General features: G+C 43.2%; 3 protein-coding genes and 1 long non-coding RNA gene across 9 annotated transcripts in view; 2 read left to right on the forward strand and 2 right to left on the reverse strand.

Annotated features, from left to right (window-relative positions):
• The window catches only part of ankrd13b (ankyrin repeat domain 13B), a 21,240-nt gene extending 20,142 nt beyond the window's left edge, over window positions 1–1,098 (reverse strand). The window contains exons 1-2 of one of the 4 annotated variants that reach the window (XM_088381903.1): window positions 654–885; window positions 444–490 (exon numbers count right to left, since the gene is read on the reverse strand). The gene's annotated coding sequence lies outside the window, so the exon portion shown is untranslated. Of the gene's footprint in view, window positions 1–438; window positions 491–653; window positions 886–916 lie in introns of those variants that run through there. The other 3 variants (XM_088381904.1, XM_088381906.1, XM_088381905.1) reach the window with 3 other exon arrangements.
• On the forward strand, window positions 525–14,487 carry git1 (G protein-coupled receptor kinase interacting ArfGAP 1). 3 transcript variants are annotated; one of them, XM_088381900.1, is made up of 21 exons: window positions 528–879; window positions 2,825–2,958; window positions 3,376–3,488; window positions 3,626–3,731; window positions 4,096–4,182; window positions 4,268–4,398; window positions 4,476–4,570; window positions 4,643–4,685; window positions 5,172–5,198; window positions 5,673–5,721; window positions 5,804–5,876; window positions 6,348–6,445; window positions 7,005–7,116; window positions 7,330–7,454; window positions 8,382–8,534; window positions 9,558–9,905; window positions 10,885–10,959; window positions 11,283–11,359; window positions 11,528–11,701; window positions 11,771–11,834; window positions 11,902–14,487. In XM_088381900.1, exons 1-21 carry the CDS (start codon window positions 828–830, stop codon window positions 12,115–12,117), a joined length of 2,352 nt encoding a protein of 783 aa, XP_088238026.1. In that variant the 5' UTR covers window positions 528–827; the 3' UTR covers window positions 12,118–14,487. The 3 variants fall into 3 exon arrangements, with proteins under 3 accessions (XP_088238028.1, XP_088238026.1, XP_088238027.1); XM_088381902.1 differs by lacking the exon at window positions 9,558–9,905 and having other exon boundaries at window positions 525–879; XM_088381901.1 differs by lacking the exon at window positions 5,172–5,198 and having other exon boundaries at window positions 529–879.
• Window positions 14,411–17,847, reverse strand: tp53i13 (tumor protein p53 inducible protein 13). Its single transcript, XM_088381908.1, has 10 exons — window positions 17,717–17,847; window positions 17,479–17,624; window positions 17,317–17,397; window positions 16,866–16,901; window positions 16,738–16,796; window positions 16,450–16,528; window positions 16,196–16,324; window positions 15,938–16,126; window positions 15,069–15,864; window positions 14,411–14,934 (listed from the first exon to the last, which is right to left on the reverse strand). Exons 2-10 carry the CDS (start codon window positions 17,581–17,583, stop codon window positions 14,828–14,830), a joined length of 1,581 nt encoding a protein of 526 aa, XP_088238034.1. The 5' UTR covers window positions 17,584–17,624; window positions 17,717–17,847; the 3' UTR covers window positions 14,411–14,827.
• On the forward strand, window positions 15,404–18,841 carry LOC148395318 (uncharacterized). The gene is made up of 5 exons (XR_015859637.1): window positions 15,404–15,557; window positions 15,723–15,907; window positions 15,991–16,327; window positions 17,753–18,477; window positions 18,555–18,841. It is a non-coding gene; the product is annotated as an uncharacterized LOC148395318 (long non-coding RNA).
• The last annotated feature ends 5 nt before the right edge of the window (window positions 18,842–18,846 follow it).

An 18,846-nucleotide genomic window follows, 5' to 3' on the forward strand; every position in this document is an offset into this window, starting at 1 on the left:
TCAGCGGTGAGGTACTGTATATCACAAATTGCCCAAAGACGTACATTGCAGAGCAAAGTACTAAAGCCTTAATGAAAGAGCATTACTTCAGGGTGACTGTCACCTTTAGGATAAATGTCCTTATTCAGTTTGCTTCTTTAAAGTGCAGTCTGGTGACACCTTTTTATTAATATTGAATGAGGCAATTAGAAAAGGGGTCAGTTTTAGTGTACTGGTTTAACTTCCGTGATCAAAGTAACAAAGGATAAAAACTTCCTTAATGAACTTGTAGATTTCCCTACATTTGAAAAAAAATATCTTGGATTTAAATTGGGATTGTCCAGGGAGTTACCAACTTTTTTTTAAATCTTGTATAACAGTGAAAAAACTACCCAATTGCCTCTATAATTCGAGTATTACGGTACATAATTTTCCAGGTGCATGCTTTCAAAGAAATACCTTACGTAGTATAACCGCAGGTTGGCTGCAGGGGCGTTGGGTGTGCTGCCGCCTGTTGGCGAGATTTCACCATTACATCTTTGACACACTCATAACTGCGAAAAGCGCTTTAAATAGCCACAGTACAATTATCCACTTCATGTGCACGGTGCACACAAATGCGATCTAGAATAACTTTGCCAATGCGCGTAGCGAAGGAACCGGGGGGAACGTACGGCGAAATTCAATTGTCATCGCCGGCCGGGAAAACCTCTCGCACCAGCCGGCTTCCGGGGATTGAGGGTCCGCATCGGCTGACGGCAGACGTCGCGCTTGTGGCTCGAGGGGGGGAAAGGGCGAACTAGCACATCATCGCCGACATCCACCTCTCGATTTCAGACACTTCCGATATGTCAAGAAAGCTACAGCGGACGGAGATCTGCGCTGACTGCAGTGCGCCAGGTAAAAAAAAAAATCAAAACACAAGGGAAATGGTGACCCGCACAATACTTCAGGAGGGCGATGCGCCGGGGCGAAAGGATCCGAGATCGGGCGCTGTTTCTGCGGCTGGACAGATTAGGAAAACGGCCAGTGCTCCGAAGCGTCGCTTAGGCCTTCCATATTGAGCGAAAATAGGCGTGTTTTGAAACGCCAAGCATCGCTAGCTCATTGAAGCTAACCATTGTCGCATTTTAGAAGACAGACTTGGATGTTTCTTTGGCAAGGTCGAATGCGAAAGTTGTGCAGTGGAGGATTTAGATCGTTTTTTTGTTCCGGATAGGTTTGTTTTGGTTTTTCTGGGCTTAAACACACCAGGAATAGCTGAGCTCGTAAACTGCCGAATTTTAACATTTGTGCTGATCGTTTGAATTAAATTCCAGGCTAGCACATCGGAAATACGTCAACGTTCTTTATCACCCCGTCTTATGACTTTATTCAGAATTTGCAGCACTCGATTGTTATGTTTTCAATCGTTTCGTAGTCATAGTTGCTAGTTGAGCTAACGCAGTAGCCAAGCTCGCTAGCCAACTTTGGCTAAATGACAAGTTTTGCCCAAGATGTTACAGTTTATGCGTGAACTGTCAATTATGTGGAAGAGTATTAAGCAGTTTATTATTTAATGATTGGTAACGCTTTATCAAAATAATTCAGAATTTGATTGCAACACATCATGAACGTCAATGGTAATATTTACGTTCTGTCCCATCTGGAAGAAAAAGAAAAGCAACAGCGACATTTATTTGCATTTCACCATGACGTTTGGTTCGGACTCTGGGTCATAATCATTGGTGCTTGTGTGTGTTTTGCCAGCATTCATTCATGTGCACACGCATTAAACAGCTGCTCATTCCTCGCTGATGCCTCTTATTTAGTGCGTGTATCCAAAGCTGTCACAATAGTTTTATTGCCCTTCTCCTCAGTGATTGCTGGATACAACTTGCTACTTTTTTTTGTATTACTTACCTCAGCATCTTGCTGCTCTCCATCTCAGTAAACTAACAGGCACTTTTGAATGTCCGTGAAGTGAATGCAGCAGTGAGTAAAGTGTAATGCAATTATATACCGTGTATAAAAGATGTGTAGATCGTAAATATCAAATTTTCAAATGTAAAAATAGATGTAAATAAGTGTCCTGACATGACAATTCTTAATCTGCTGCACATATTTGTTCATTGCATATTGTTTCTAATCTTGAAATCATTTGTGGGGAGAAAATTTAGATTTTTCTGCTTCTCTTCCCATGTTATTCTGTAAACAACATCAGAAAAAGTATTGTTGTATTCGCACGCACGCACACGCGCTTAATCCTTTGATACTTTAGTAATTGAAATAAGGTCAAGTGGGGTAAGCTGGCGGCCGGCAATCACGCATTAAAGCAGTTTGGGTGTCCAAATGTTTTAGGACATTTAAGGCCCTATCAAAAGCAAATGCGATATTTGGTCAAAGCACAAGTTAATGTGTTTCTTTTGCTTGGTGTTTTAAAATTCAAATATATTTTGAAGTTTTATAATGTATAACTGCATTATGAAATGTGTGTTTGTCCATAATTTGCAGGAGCAATTGATTTGTGTCATGCCACACAGCCACCATTTCGCAGTCTGTATTTTGTAGTATAACTTGGATCATCAAATGATGCATTATTTTAGCCCCATTAATGCCTTGAGCTCAGGCATGTTTTTATCCCAGCTTGAATCGTAGATGTGGGTCGGTGTACTCTACCACTTGCCCCAAAGTCAGCTTCGAAATGGCTCCAGCTCATCTTCAACTCTGCTGAGGATAAGCGGCCTAGAAAATTGATGGATGGATGCACTGTACATAGCTACTTTTAAAGAAGGATAAAAAGCTTTTTGTCATTGTCACAAAAAACATGTTTACAAAGTCCATCAAACCATATGTTGTGTTTCAGACCCGGGCTGGACCAGTATCAACCGAGGGGTACTGATCTGCGATGAATGCTGTTCAGTCCACCGCAGTTTAGGCCGCCATATCTCCATAGTCAAGCACCTGAGGCACAGCGGATGGCCGCCTGCATTAATGCAGGTGAGTGAGCAACCATACAGCGATGGGGGGATGGAAAAGCCATGGATGACTTTTTCCAGAATATGATTAAATTAAGTGTGTCCCTCTCAGAGTCGGCCGCTATCTCCGTGATCACACGTTAAATCGGTTAGTCATTTGTAAAAATAACAGACACACAATAGCAGACTCTTAGTTGGCTGGAAATCGCTTTAAAAATATTTCCTTTACAATCATGAATAGGACTTTCCTATTAGCCAGGGCTTTGGAGCCAACTTTTGATTTACATTAAAGAAAAGCAAAAAAAAAAATATATATATATATATATATATATAAACAAATAGGGTAGTGTTATGGCCGGTCAGTTTGCTTCTGCTATTAAGGTCTGCTGCCAAAGGTGGAATCAGTCCTGGTAAACTCCCCGCTTGTGTATTTGTTCAGATGGTTCAAACGTTGGCCGGCAATGGTGCCAACTCCATTTGGGAACACAGTCTACTGGATCCCGCTCAGGTACAGAGCGGTCGAAGGAAACCCAACCCACAGGACAAAGTCCAGTAAGCATACTACCTTAACTACTAGCGTGTTGTACACCCACAAAACGTTCAATCAATAGCTTTCATTTACAAAAGCGTAAAAAAAAATTCTTCTAATCTTGTATTATCACCATCCTCACTAAATGCCTTTGATACAGTACCACAAAGTCGGAGTTCATCAGAGCCAAATACCAGATGCTGGCCTTTGTGCACAAGCTACCCTGTCGCGATGATGACGGCGTGACCACCAAGGACCTCAGCAAGGTGAGAGCACAACTGCCATCCCTTGACGAATCATCTTCATCGTAAAAATTGGACTCAGCCATACGTTTGAATTACATGCTTAAGCACAGAAGATGTTTAATTTGCAGACGTCAGTGGGTGGTCCCACACCTAACACAGGAACACATAGTGCACACATGCAAAGCGGCTTAATAAAACCCTTATGGCATCATGTAAAATGAATGACAAAGCAGGATGCAATAATGGCTTGTGTTGCGGTGGAGCTTCACCGGGCCAATAAGAAGGACGGATGTTTGTTTCTATCTCAACCTCATGTTTAATCGCCCCCTCCCGTGTCCTTTTCTCCCTCCCTGGATTCCTCTGCCTTTCATTGTTTTCCTATCAGCAACTTCACTCAAGTGTGCGAACGGGGAGTTTAGAGACGTGTCTTCGGCTGCTGTCCCTCGGCGCTCAGGCCAACTTCTTTCATCCGGTATGCAAATCCCACACAGGGCTTGTTAAACTGATTGCTTTACTTTAGGCTTGTCTTGACACTCTGTCTCCGCGACCTTCCCCAGGAGAAGGGCACCACGCCTCTCCATGTGGCAGCCAAGGCAGGGCAGATTTTACAAGCGGAGTTATTGGTGGTTTACGGCGCCGATCCAGGAGCACCTGATATCAATGGGCGCACACCCATGGACTATGCTAGGTAAATCCTGTGAGAAAAGAGTCTTAACTATTATTAAATCTATTCCAGAAGTAATTTGACCCTGTTGTGTGTTTTAGGCAGGCGGGCCACATCGAGTTAGCAGAGCGACTGGTCGAATGTCAGTACGAGTTGACGGACAGGCTGGCTTTCTACCTGTGTGGCCGACGCCCAGGTAAGCTGGAACGGTCTGTTGCTGTACTAAATTGATGAGTACAATTGTATCAATGTGCTATTTCCTGTTCAGATCACAAGAATGGCCATTATATCATCCCTCAAATGGCAGACAGGTATGGACCATAATATTGATGTTTTATACTACAAGCCTATTTATGCATGGTTGGTATCACGTAGCCTTGAGATGGATGTAGTTTGATATCGATTCGTAGTGACCAGCAGGTGGCACCACATCATATTTGGCCCTCCTTTGCAATCGTAAATGATTAAAGTGAATGCTCTGGCAGTTCCAGGTCAAGATTTAGTCTGTGTTTAAATATTTAATTTTCATCATTTAGATATAATGGCTAAAAATGCATCATAAAAAAAAGTCACAGTGGATGCTGAAGGATCTGAAATATCTCAAGCATACTGCAAAATAATTTTGTTGCCAAAAAGAGTTTTTTTGTAGGGCCTGCATCTCAGATCACTCCATCTGGTGAATGGTACTTGCGGATGATAAAATTTGAAGACGGTTTTCCGCCCTTCTTTCTGTCAATTTCTTTCTTTTGCTCACTCGTTTTCTGTTCTCTCCATTTTGCTTCGCTCGGTGGAGCCAGAGCTCGTCCTAAGTGCCCGACACAGAGGTATCTTTACTTCCTTGTTCCTCTTTCCCTCCCCCACCCAGAATTTCTCCTCATTTTAACCTCTGTTTCTGCAAACCCTATCAATTGTACATTCCCAAAGCGGTTTCACAGTGGGAAGAAAATCATTCCGATTTAATGTCTCACCACTAGCAAAAGAAGCAGCAGATTAACGAGGGTTCATTAATAAAATAGCAAGGCAACAGCTTGGCAACTTTTGGCTGCCCAGCTGTAGCTTTCACCACCTCAGTTTCATCCTCCCTTGGAGACGGTAAATCCATCCCAATTCAAATGTGCTTGCTATCTCGTCTCCCCAATTTATTTATTTTTTTTACCTCTTACTCATCTCTCCTTATCGACATGTTGTCCAACATCTCTCCACCATGTTCAGCACCCTCCCTCCCACTGTGTATCTACTCGGAGGTGTATTAGCAGTGCTGTTCCTTTTACTTTTATAAAAAAAAATTTTCTTTTTAGTTTGGACCTCTCAGAACTGGCAAAGGCGGCCAAGAAGAAGCTCCAAGCGGTAATTTCTTCTCAATGAAGGTTTAATTTTTATTTTTTTTCCCAATGCATTTAATATATGTGTTTGTCTGCTTGCCTGACAGCTTAATAATCGTCTGTTTGAGGAGCTTGCGATGGACGTCTATGATGAAGTGGATCGCAGAGAAAATGACGCAGGTGAACCACATCCCCTGAGTGTGGAAGAAATAAAGTGGCTGTCGCCTGTTGACCTTTACCGAGTAGCCGTTTGAATTGAACAGTGATTGATTAAACAAAACAAGTAGAGTTCGTAGATGGTGAGGAGAAACTCAAGTTTGGAGGGAAGGCAAAAATGTGAGGGAGGAGGAACAGGGTGGGAGGTGGAGAGACTGCCTCAAATGATTCTGGTCTCTCCTCTTCTGCACTTCCTTCTTTTCCTCCTCTCTTGAGAAGTAGCAGTCAAATTTGCTCTTTTACTAATATACCGGAGGTAAGTGGCAAGGGCGAGCGCACACACACGCACATTCACAAGGACGCAATTGTGCATGTTGCAAAATGTGTTTTTGTAGTACATAGCTGTGTTTGAAGATTTGGCAGTCTAAGATACATCCAAGACCTTGTTACTTAACCACAGACATTTATTTTTGGTCCTCTTGCTTGTGTCTCTAGTGTGGCTTACCACGCAGAATCACAGTACTCTGGTTACGGAGCGAAGCGCTGTGCCTTTCTTACCAGTCAATCCTGAATATTCTGCCACACGAAACCAGGTAAATCAACACACAAACACACTTTTATTGTATGCATGAGAAACAGAATGCACACGGGGGGAAACACAATAATAGTGAGAAAATTTAAAAAAGAAAAGGCAGGCGGGAGTTTCTTTTTTTTTGTACGAGTGTGAAATGGACAGCTGTGAGAAAATGCGGCGCTCTAACCGCTCGCTCTGTGTAATCATGTTATGCTGTTTATCTTGTCATGAGAAGTTCACCGCTATGAGAAAAAGAACACATACGAGAAAAATTTTTCCAATCTTACTCCAGTGTAAGCTTTTTTCTTTTTGTTCAAATCCTCATATTTCTGTATCTGCACACTCATGATGGCCTGTGCGTTTGTGAGCGTTCCAAATGTTCAGCGTGACTGTATTTTTCCACAGCACATGGTGTTGGACCACACTAGTTTAAGTGTGTGAACCATTAGCTTTCAGATGGATTTTTATGCCATGAATCCAATGATAGCTAATAGATTTGAGATGAATTTTAATTCGGTCTGAGTGCTAAACATTTTTGTTTTAATGCTTTTGTTCCATTTTCTCTCCTTCTCCCTCAGGGCCGTCAGAAACTCGCACGTTTCAATGCTCGGGAGTTTGCTACTCTCATCATTGACATCCTAAGTGATGCCAAAAGGCGACAGCAGGGGAAAGGTCTCAGCAGTCCAACTGGTGAGAAAGTGATGGGAGGGTTGCACAGACAAAAGTTTGGCCATACGCAAACTTTTTATAGATGAAACTGTACGTGTAACTGCTCGCCACTCCCCTCTGTGCTCTAAGCGACCTCAGCAAGCAGCCAATCCTATTGTGCCCATTTTAGAAAACCCGATGAAGTCCTGATATATTGAACTGTACATAATTGGTGTGGTGTGTTTTCCCCTCCAGATCCATTGGACCTAGGATTTGATGATGACCAACATGACTATGATAGTGTAGCCTCAGATGAAGATACAGACAGCGAGCTGACCACCCAAAATAACAACAACGCACAGCGCAACAACCGTGCAAAGGTAACCCCCACTTTAACAAAAACTCATTTCCTACTCAGAATATCACAAATAAGCCAAAAAGCTTATTCGTGGTTACTTCCATGACTGCTTGTCCCAGCGTGCTACACAGGGAGTGGCCTCTGTGAGCGGTGCCACATAGCTCCTGAGTGACATCACCAGCCACATTCGGGGTCCCGTCAGAGAGGCATTGTTCATGTACAGTACAGAGCGAGAGGAAGGGGAAAAACTGACTTGAGTGGCTCTTGCATGGCGCAGAAATGCGGTAGTAATAAAAAAAAAAAAAGATTGTGCTAGATCAGGAAACACATTGAATTCCTTATCAAGTTTCTTTCAAAAGTCCCTACTTAAAATGTACAAAATTTGTACTGTATGCTGCATTTCATATAACGATGACTTGGAATAATGCTGTATTCATTAAATTAAGTTAATTAGTTTGGAATTATACTGGGTACTGGCATAAACGGCATATATGGAATATTTGTGTTGGACCACTTTTAGGAGTACTATCGAACTGCCTGTTCCAAAGTCACAGGAAGTGGGTGGTGGTGGTGAGGGGGTTGCATAAAGAGCAAGAACCAAAGCTCTTCTTTGTGTGTGCACATGTGTGTTTTTTGGGGGGGGGGGAGATTAGGCAGCTGTACAGCTCAAGCATTTTTACACCGCTAAGCTCTGTTCTTATGAGAGACCATCTTAAAGTGAATTCAGAGATATGCACTCGTCTTTTTACCATGTCAAATTATGAAGATGCATTTTCACTTTACATAGACTTTAAAGCTGCAAAACTTATGCCTATATTTGGACTCGGCACAAAAAAAAGCATACAATAAAAAGGCAGTCCTTTGAAAAGATGCATGAGTGAGTAACAAACAATGAACCCTGACGAAACGTGTTGTTCCTCATTGGTGCCTTTCTGCATCCTCCCACCAGAGTATGGACTCATCCGATTTGTCCGACGGGCCCATCACACTACAGGAGTACCTGGAGGTAAAGAAAGCCCTGGCCTCCTCGGAAGCCAAAGTGCAGCAGCTGATGAAGGTCAACAACAACCTCAGTGAGGAACTCAGGCGGCTTCAGAAAGAGGTAGGAATTGGAAAGGGGCCGTGAATTTACTGTACATTTCAGATCAACAGGGAATACAGTTCAAGACAAAACATTTTTTATTAGGGTAAAAGAGAAGCCCTTGAGAAATGGAGATAAGCACATATTAAAACAGACACGGTGTAATTTATTCCAACAGAATTGTGACAGTTTTCTGCCAATGCAATTTCCTGCATAATGTCGATAGGTGAAATTTCTCATTGTATTATCTGAGGCTGCATCATGTTTGCTTGTCTACATTAGCGTTTGGGCGCATCATATTTTTAGGCACAGTATCAAAGTCTATTTTCATATATTTTTATAGACAAAGTGCTCCGGGGTGGTAAGGTGCAATATTTTCATGAAGCATTGCATGTTAAATGGTAAAGTCTAATTGGTATATTAGTCTTGGTTGACAAGTCAATGCACTTCAAGAATGTGTGTCTTTGAGCATTATGTCATATGTGTGTGCTGTGTGTTGCAAAAACATTGGTGTGTATATATTTCTTAATTGAAGGAATATCATTTACGGAAGTCAACGCTCGTTAGCATGCCATTGGGAGTTTACACTGACTTTAGCTTTTAAAACAGTGCATCTTGTATTTAAATATAGGAATGTTTTCTTCAATTAGAATGTTTTTAAGATTGAGAATAGAAAAAATTGAAATTACATTTTTAGATTTTGATTAATGGACCAGCCCTACTGACAACTACTATACCTAATAGTCTCATCTGATTTCTCAGTTTTTTTTAAATATAATTTTTGGAGACACCCGTCCTTCCCCAAAACCTGGTCCCCCCGTCTCATCATGTAACATGTCAGTGTAACGTGTCATTACCACACCTCCGTCCCTCCCCCTACTGATATCAGTTAATACTTGAAGTCCTTTGCATGCCTTTACTGTACCTGTGCTTACGAATGTTTGTCTTGACGATTTAGTTGACACCCTCCCCCTTCCCTTCAACCTCCCCATTTGCCTCCTCCATCCTCTGGTCCCTTCCTGATCCCTCCCTCCTGTTATGTAGATCACACGGATGCAGACAGAGAACAGCGCGTTGCGGGGTGGCCAGCACGCTGGGGGGCCAGTGGGCCATGGGGTCGGGGGCCATGGTGGAGGAGGAGGAGCGGGAACCTGCTGGCCGGGTGGTGGGATGCGAGGCGTGATTGGTGGGGGTCTGACCGTATTGGGGAAAGGAGTTGATCACTCTGGGCTGACAGTGCCCTCCTCAGCCACCTCGCAGTCCCATTCCCATCGGAGAGACCGCCAGGCCTTCTCCATGTATGAGCCCGGGGCTGCCCCCAACCCCACGGCCCATGGTCCCCCAGCCCTGGACTCCCTGGCGGCCCGCCTGCAACCCCTCAACACACCCAGCGTAAGTTAGACCTCTCCCTTCCTTCTGGAGGCCCGAATTGGCTCTCCTAGGCCTGATTGACGGGCTAGCGGTCAAATTCCTATCTTACCATTTCTCTTTGAATCATTCTCTTTCTGCACTCCCACTTCTCATCTTTCTCTTTCAGAGACACCACTGTGTGCGTGTTCCCCCATTCAGCAATAAAACGGAAACACTCAAGTGCCAAAAATAACTGAATTGTATCTTTTAGTCGGGGTACTTGCAATAAGTGCTATCTGAATGAGAAAGATGAAAAATACTAAATGTCTCTGTTTGTCTGGTGACTCGTAACACCAGCGATGCTCCTTCCTCTCCTGCACACTTTGGCATTCATTTCAACTCCCTCGCTGCGAGTTAGCTCTTTAAAATTAAAGCTGATTAACAGCCGTGTCCAAAAACAGCCACAATATTATGAAGATTATACACATACAGTGTACAGGCAGCCATTTTCTAGACCCGATCGGTCAGCTCATCCGGCATCAATCGGTGATGGCCATATCGCAAAAAAAAAAACTTACCTTGTTTGTCTTTCTGTCTGCCTCCTCACCTGTCTGTCTCATGCTCACTGCAGTGCAGCCATGCATCCTGCGGATGTAAGCATTCTGTCTGTCATTGTTTGCTTTGCCATTCATCTTCACACTGTGCTTGCCCTCTGCTTATGATGTGCTCTAGCACTGGGGAACATCAATGTCGTGTAGTCAGTTTTGGACAGTTTTGTAGATAGCGTCTGCACAATCTCAAGTGTTTGAATAGTGAGAAGAGTTACCGTTAGGTCTGCTGTGTTGATTACAATCAAAGCGGCTCTTGCTGATGCTTCATCTTTTTTCTGCTTTCTTTCACCCCCCTCCATCAATATCACTTTCCTTCCCTCTCTACTAATCTTCTACCCATTATTTTGTCCATTGCTGTCATGCCATCCCTCTCTTCCTATATCCATCCCTATGCTCCCCTTTGTTTACAGGTAAGGAAGGGTAGTACAGGTGGCTCATACGGAGGTCAACATTTGTCTGGATCTTCAGAGATGGGCCGGTATATGGTGAGTTCTTCAAGTTGGCATAGATGATACCACAAGTAAAAAAAAAATGGTGGCGCGATCCCATTTAACATTCCGTTATTTAATTTCACGCTTACTTTGACTATAATGCTTCATCAGTGTCTAGCCCGCTTAGTCTTATGCTGAATTGGTGTGTTTTAATTTTTTGGATGGTCGCCTTGAAACTGTAAAACTAATTGCAAGTGAGCGATTCCGATTGATCAATAATTAAAGAGTAATTCCAATTCCAAACAATCTTCACATGGGAGTGATGAGAGGCTTAATGAGGTGAATGATAATGACGCCCATTGTGTGTCCTTCCCCAGATTTCCAAATCGGATAAGCATGGCAGCGGTACTGACAGCGACTACGACAACACGCAAACGTACGAGCCCTCGATAAGGTCAGACTCACCGCATGTCGCTCGCTGCGTACAGAAAATGAGGTGTGATATGAATTGTTATTCATGTGCGTCTCTCACCCAAAGTCGGTTCTCAACTTTGAGGACAAGCGATGTAGGAAATAATTGATGGATGCCCCAAGGTGTTGACAATTATGTTGCTATTTTTAGCATGGGTCGCAGTAGCGAGGAGGAGGGACATGGGGGGGCCGAAGAGGGAGGCAGGGAAATGTACGATCCAGACCCCACCTTGCCGTGCACGGAAGACGTCATACTTAAGACTGAGCAAGTGACCAAGAACATCCAGGAGCTTCTCCGGGCAGCTCAGGAGTTTAAACATGACAGGTGAGATGCCAAAAACCCAAAATGAGTGCTGCTTTAATTGTATTTCAACATTGAAATTATTTTCCTCAGCTTTGTACCGTGTTCTGAAAAGATCCACTCTGCTGTCACTGAGATGGCCTCACTCTTTCCGAAGGTAAGTTAAATGATGTTCAATTCAACACGGGGAAGTTCAAACTTTTTGTGGTCTTGTTTTTGTAAAGCGGCCAGCTCTGGATGCAGTCCACTGTTCGCTCCGCCTGTTGGCCTCCAGCGCCTCACGCTTGCAGGTGGAGTGTCGCAAGGCAGCGCCCTCGGAGCCGGGCGCTCCCGCCGTGGACTATCAGCTCCTCACTCAGCAGGTCATCCAGTGCGCTTACGACATAGCTAAGGCCGCCAAGCAGTTGGTCACCATCACCACCCGTGAGAAGAAACAGTGACACAATTGAGAGAAGATGGGAGGGGAGGGGGTCCGCGCAAAAAAGGATTAACAGGAACAGGGGGAGGTCCAATGTGATCACGAGATGAAGTGGGCAAAGAGAAGTTGGACTATGCATGGGAAGGAGTCAGATGGAAATGTTAAATGAGCACAGAGAGGGAGCAGGTGGAGGACGACGAGCTGCTGAAAGCGATGTGTAAGATAAATGGCTTCACGTGGGACGCCGACAAGGAAGCAAGATGGTGCTGATGTACAGTCAAGCGCATCCCCATATGCTGCCACTTTATTTATTCCCCCGATGTGGTTCCGCATCCCACCTTCAGCTCAATCACCTGGACCAACAACATCAACTTTGACAGCCCGTCTTTTGCTCTCCGTGTCTGGATTAATGGATCCCCCACTCCACAGCTCACACGTCGCCCTCTCTGGTTTTGCTCCCGCAAAGGCGTTCCAGCCTGTTGTGGAGGTCCATCACGGCATGTTCTGGCATGTTTCTTTCTTCGTTCCCCCATTTTGAACAGGCAGATTTGGGATGCGTCTACATCTCTTAAGACTTACAAAAAAACACTTAACACTGGAATAATTGTGATGTATCGTGTTGCTTATTTTTTAATGATATTTTTACTGATGTGTTATGTTGGTCACGGTCTCACGTATGATTCTCATTTAGTGACGCAGGGAGACATTGTTCAACTTCTCATTGGGATTTAGTTTAACAAGCAATCTGTGAACAGTCCTGGGGATTTCTCGAGCGTTCTTTTGGAGTTGCTCCTTTAAACAGCCACTCATCAGCCGAGGGGTTTACCAGGTGCCAAAGCGTTTGGATGGAACGGTCAGACCAAAAACCCCTTGGCCTTGTTTTATGACAGGACCTGAATCAAACCTCAACTGTCTTTTAATGTTCATTTATTTGTTTGTTTGTTTGGTTTTTTTTCCTCTTACAGTTTGCCTCATTTTATCGCTCCAGTGAAATCATCTCAGAATTAGCCATTGTCGAATGTTGCAGTTCAGCAATCCGGAACACTATCCGAAGATATGTTTATGCTTGTTAATGATTTTGTTTTCCAATTATTTTTAGCTGCCTGGTGAGCACAATCAAGCCCTGTTTATTTGATTGTTTTCTTAATTCTCTGTCATTGTGCCGATTTGGGCCGACGGCATTGTGAACACGGATAGTTGGCCTCGGATAGGTGACAGAACTGCTCGGACTGTGCCAAATAGTGCAGAATCAAACAAGCCTGCTGGTTTCTCATCCTCAAAACACGCAGTTTGACTAAAACATTTTACCTCCCATTCAGCACTTTGAAGAAATTGGCCACCTTCAGCAGCACTTGAGTCAACTTTTTTCAAATTGGTAGTTTGATTCGCTCACATCTGTCGCATGCCTCCGTAGCTGAGGGCTGATTGTTTGCCATGCCCAAAAAAAAAAAAAAAAAGACTCTTGCAATGTATCATTGCTTGATATTGAATGCCTTTGCACATGATCATCTCTCGTTTGACTGGCTGTAATTGAAATACTTCAAAGCTTCTTCCATCATTCAACTTTTAGACTAGAGTCGTACATACTTATATATGAACATCTATATTTTCATGCTATATTTTATATTAAGCTACATGTTAGGGTGGTGTCTGTGACATATTTATGTCTTATTTGTCTGCCCAAGTGGGCTTTAGGCTAAGAAAGCTATTCACCAAGCATCCAGTACAATTTGGCCTTGTGAGTGTGCTGCAAGATGGAGCTAGCTGCTAGCTTGTGCCGTTAGTTGCACTATTTTTCCAAGCACCAACGGGATGAAATCACATGTGACGCACTCTCCTTAAGGTCAAACTTCAAGTGCATTTAGGTGCTCGATGCAAGGGCTGCCATATGTGCGGTGGAATAGGAAAAGGTCTGAAGCACGCTTGGGCTTAGCACTACAAGTCATCTCAGAATGACAAGGGAGGGAGAGGTCCAATAAAATGCACATGGAGCCTCTCGCCGTCCCTCGTTTAGTGGACGCCGAGTCTTGTGTGAATGTTAACTGCTTTAGTCATCGTGCTCAGCACACTTTCGTTTCTCCATCTGCTTACACTTTTAAACACCCCAATGGTCATCGGCTGGACCAAGCCTTCCATCAGCCTGTGATTTTATTTGAGCCTAGCCCAATGCTGAAGCACCGGCCGTCGTGCACTGTGGCGTTGCTGTCCTTGTGCCGTCACCCCCACGGGCATACGTTTTGGGAGATGGGTGACGGGAGCGTTGTCTTTTAACAGAAAAACACTAAAAAATGTATAAATGTAGAGACAGAGAACAATGACTTAATAAGGTCAGTCGTAACGGAAACTCATAAGCTGTACATTTGTAATAAAATAATAAAACAAGTTAATTGTCCACGTTTTGGCTGCTTTCTTTTCAACTATTGTGCAAAAGTCACAGGAGTGAACCTTAAAATAGAACCTATACTAATTTACCCAAATAGGCCTCTGTTATGTCTTTCTCTATTTCTTAACACACATGATGAACTTTCTAATGTAAGAAATACACTATTATTAGTTGGTGCACTATTTGAACAGTCAATGTTTATGATATGAAATATACAACTTTGAAATTTTCAGACTGCTGTGGTAGGGCTGTTAAAAAAATATATTGTCCCTTTATGAAATGCACCTCAAACTAAAAAATGTACACTATCTTGAACAAGTTCCCCAAACACGATGGTTCCTTCATTCATCTACATGTACTCTTCCGAGCTCGAGGAGCTGGGTAGGAGAGCACACTCTTGTCTTCGGCCTCTCTTCCGCCTCCTCTTTGCAATTTGCAGCCTTCTTTGAATAACGTCTAGAAGACAAAAATCCAAAATAACAGTTTAGGCCAATATGTGATGAGTCATAATTATGCTCCAGACAATTATTATTGAAATGAAATACTATTCAAAAAATGTTGAGTCTCTTTTTGATTGTAGATTGACCAACCTGCCACGCTGTCGTAGTCTTGCTGTGGGTCGTGCCAGTACAGACTGGGCATGGTCCTCCAGTGGCGGTATAGACGCGTGTGCAAAACAGACAGTGTGAGGAGAACCAGCAGGAAGCCCAAAGCCCCCGCAGCCCACACCGCGTCATTCGACCTGCGGGTCCTCGCCAAGCCGCCGCTCACCAGTGTGGCTCGGCCTTCGGAGTCCTTGACGCATTCACACTGTTGTCCTGCTGCACAAGTGTCACAGTTGTCGGTGTCAGTCCCCCGCCCTGGGTGAGTGTGTTTTGGAGGTGCTGACTCATCTTGCCCCTTTGTGTCACTTTCCTGCGCCAATTCTCTCGCTTTCAAATCTACCACTTCATTTTCCATTTGTCCTTCTGCAGTGGAGCTGTGTTTAGCTGCAGGCTGACGTCTATCGGTCTCGGAGACCTTGAGGAGTACCATCTTCTGCATAGTTCCTGACACCTTAGACCCCAACTGTGTTGCAGGTTTGGATGACAAATCCTGATTTTGAAATGCAGCTTTCCTCAGATCAGACAGATTTGTAAGAGTTGCATCCAGTAGAGAATGTATCCGTGGTCCATGTGTGTTTTTCAGGTATGTCAAAACATGAGACACTTGAGATGTTCCATTTGTTTTTATGTCATCATTAGGTGGGATCGCGGCCCTTTCCTGCCTCGATTGCCCTTGTAGGTCTTGTCTGTTTCTGGTCTTTGGGATGGGACCTTTCTCGGCCTCAATCCCTCCTTTAAACCATGATGAGATGATCTGCTCACAGCATTGCTTCACAGACTCCTGTGGATTTGCATAAACAGATGCTTACAAACATCTCCCTGGGGTAAAGAAAAAAAAAAGGTTAGACTCAAACCTTGGTCTTTGCATGACGTCTCTCTCGACGTGTGTGTTCATGTTGCTCTGTAGCGCGTGTCAACAGGAAGTTGTAGCTGCCACTGATGTGACTACTCGAGGTCGTCGTGCTCTGCAGCCAATGGCAAACATCTGAAGAAGCCGCAGTGGAAAGTTCCAACGTTCTCCCCCAAGACACCAAGGCTACAGGCTGAATACACACATAATACAGAATTGTTCTTCCATGAATTGCAAACTCTAACCTTGAATCACCTCTTACCATGGATTTGTTGAGCTGTGGGTGAGGAGTGATGATGTAGTCGAGAAGACATGAGCGGGCAAGGATGGACACCAACGGACGCTCGCTGAAAGCCGCGCAGGGATGGTAGAGCAATACGGCAGCTCCTTGCTGGTAAATACACAACAAACACAAATATGAGATCAAATGCAAAAAAATATGATGATTTACAAACTGTCAACCATACAATAAACCAACTTTTTCAGCTTGGAATAGATTGAGGGAAAGTCACTCACATGCAGGTTATTAAGCCACCGTTGAGGAGGACAGTACAAGTATTCTCCACTCTGTGCTCCAACTGGCCTGAACGCACCGCTGTGACACACAAAAAAATTGTGCACGTATGCGAAGAAACCACCGGATGACACATTAGAGTAGAATATCAATCCCTCGTTATGAATATTTTATTTATTAAGCGCTTGGAGGATATGAAAACCGTGAAGCAGATGTGCTAACCATTAAGCACCACACTGCCGCCTTTATTAGGATGATCAAACTCAATTGTAAGAATAAAATACAATTACCTGTTAGGGATGCTGTGGTGGTAAGAAATTGGCTCATTTATGCAGACCGGCCTGGGAAGCTGTTAAAAAAAAGGTGGTCACACATAGCCCTTTTCGTAGGATGTCAGTTTTAACACCACTTTGCTCACCTCGAGATTATACACTGTGGTGACACTGGAGAACCTCTGTGAGGAGCAAAGAATGGAAAAGAGCTAAACAATTGGGACAGCATCATGGAAGGGGTTTGACACAATTAGGACTCTCATCATGTGGACTCATCATGAGAAGCACATGCATCCATCCATTTATATAGCAATTGATCATTTTAGGGTGTGCTGCAGCCTATCCCAGCTGGGTGGAGGCGGGGCTTGTGTACCCCAAACGCTCAAAACGATGCATTTTCCAAGCGTTGCATGAAATATGTCAAGGAATAATTTATGACCAAGCTTCGCTGGTTTGGTCACTTAATGCTGTGCACAATTCAACATAACAGTAGGATTAAAAGTGGGTCGATTGGTCATGCCTGCAAAGTGGTATGCAGGCAAAAAGATGTCAAGCATGCAAAGGTACAGATTGAAGAGCTGCTGTATCCATGGTTACCTGAGTGGAGTTTAACCAAGCAGCGGGAGCAGGACAGCCCCAGTAGATGGCATCTGCAGGTAGATCCCTTTCCACAAGTAACTATGCAAACATCAGATTTGAGATGTCAATCGGTGCAAGAAGTATCATCTTTGGAAAATACAATAACAAAAAAATCTGAACCTTTCCATTGTCACAATCTGGCCTCAGATAATCGCAGAAGACGTGTGGGCCAAAACAGAACCACAGTGCGGCCAGCACGGACACCGTGTGGCTCGGCATAGTCATCAGGGTGCGAGAAAGAACGCCATGAAGTCAGGCGACTGCAGCTATGAAAATAAAATGAAAGCAAGTTTTGGAACCTCGAAACACATGCAAAAGATTGGTGCAATTAAACAGACAAACAAAAAAATCAATGTACCGTGCTGATCTCGTCAACTCTGTTTATCTGTTTCAGGCGGTGGGCGACATTCTTCTACTTTGTAAGCCATACAAAGAGAAGTATTTTGAATGACAGCGTCACCAATTCCGAAAAGAAAAAAACACGATTACAAAGTCAAAAGGGAAGTATGATTATTCTTTCAACGTAAAATACAATGCTCCCAAACTATATATATTTTAACATTATTATGCATGATATCAATATTTTAGGAAATTAAAATGACTTAGCACAATGTTCAAGTATATTTGATGGAATCAATCGAATTTCTGTTTTATGATTATCATATCTGTTTTTTACTCTGAAAATATGCTTGCAATTTTGGAGTCTCCGTTGTTGCTCTTGACAACTCCGTCTTTTTTTCATTTGTTATTACATATTTACATCCGTCTACTTGGCTCCTCATGCACCATTTATAACCCGTAGCAATTACGTCATTTTCTTGATACACTTCATTTTTGAGAGGCTATTGAAATTAGTAAAATAACACATGCTCCATAAATGTCGCTTATGTTTTAAGGGATCATTTTGGAGCCACTTTAAGTTTTTGATCGTTTGTATACGAATAAATAAACATATAATTATATTTCATCTAACTTTAGTGCAGGAACTGCATTTCCAGATTTGATGCAGAACTTGAAACATCCGCTACGAGGCGCAACAACATCAGTTTGTGAGCTTTGTTTGAAACCACCGGACCCTCCAAACTAGTCCAAGACTTGCGTGTTTATCTCCTCAAATGAGTAATGTTAAGCTTGAATAGTTAAGAAACCAATCTGTATTGTTTTGTCAACTGAATAGGTGGCATTTCCTGTTTCAGACAGCTACAATCTTGTCACTACGACTACGGGTAGTGGAACAAGCATTACCTGTTGGCACAGGTAAACGTTTTTTTTTTACGGTTTTCAAAATAAAGGAACACACATCATTTTATGCGTAAAACGCATACCAATAATATTCTTATCTGTACAGGAAATACAGTCACGAGTATATATGGTATTATCCGTGGTATATTAACTTTCTTGATCATTAAACAATAATAATTGGTCAAATTTTGATTTATTTTGAAATTTCTTTTAGCACTCCCAACTTAACACATACTTTTATGACCC

Source organism: Syngnathus floridae, chromosome 7 (assembly GCF_059516105.1).
Source record: "Syngnathus floridae isolate MCC-2025c chromosome 7, RoL_Sflo_1.0, whole genome shotgun sequence".
NCBI classification, from domain to species: domain Eukaryota; kingdom Metazoa; phylum Chordata; class Actinopteri; order Syngnathiformes; family Syngnathidae; genus Syngnathus; species Syngnathus floridae.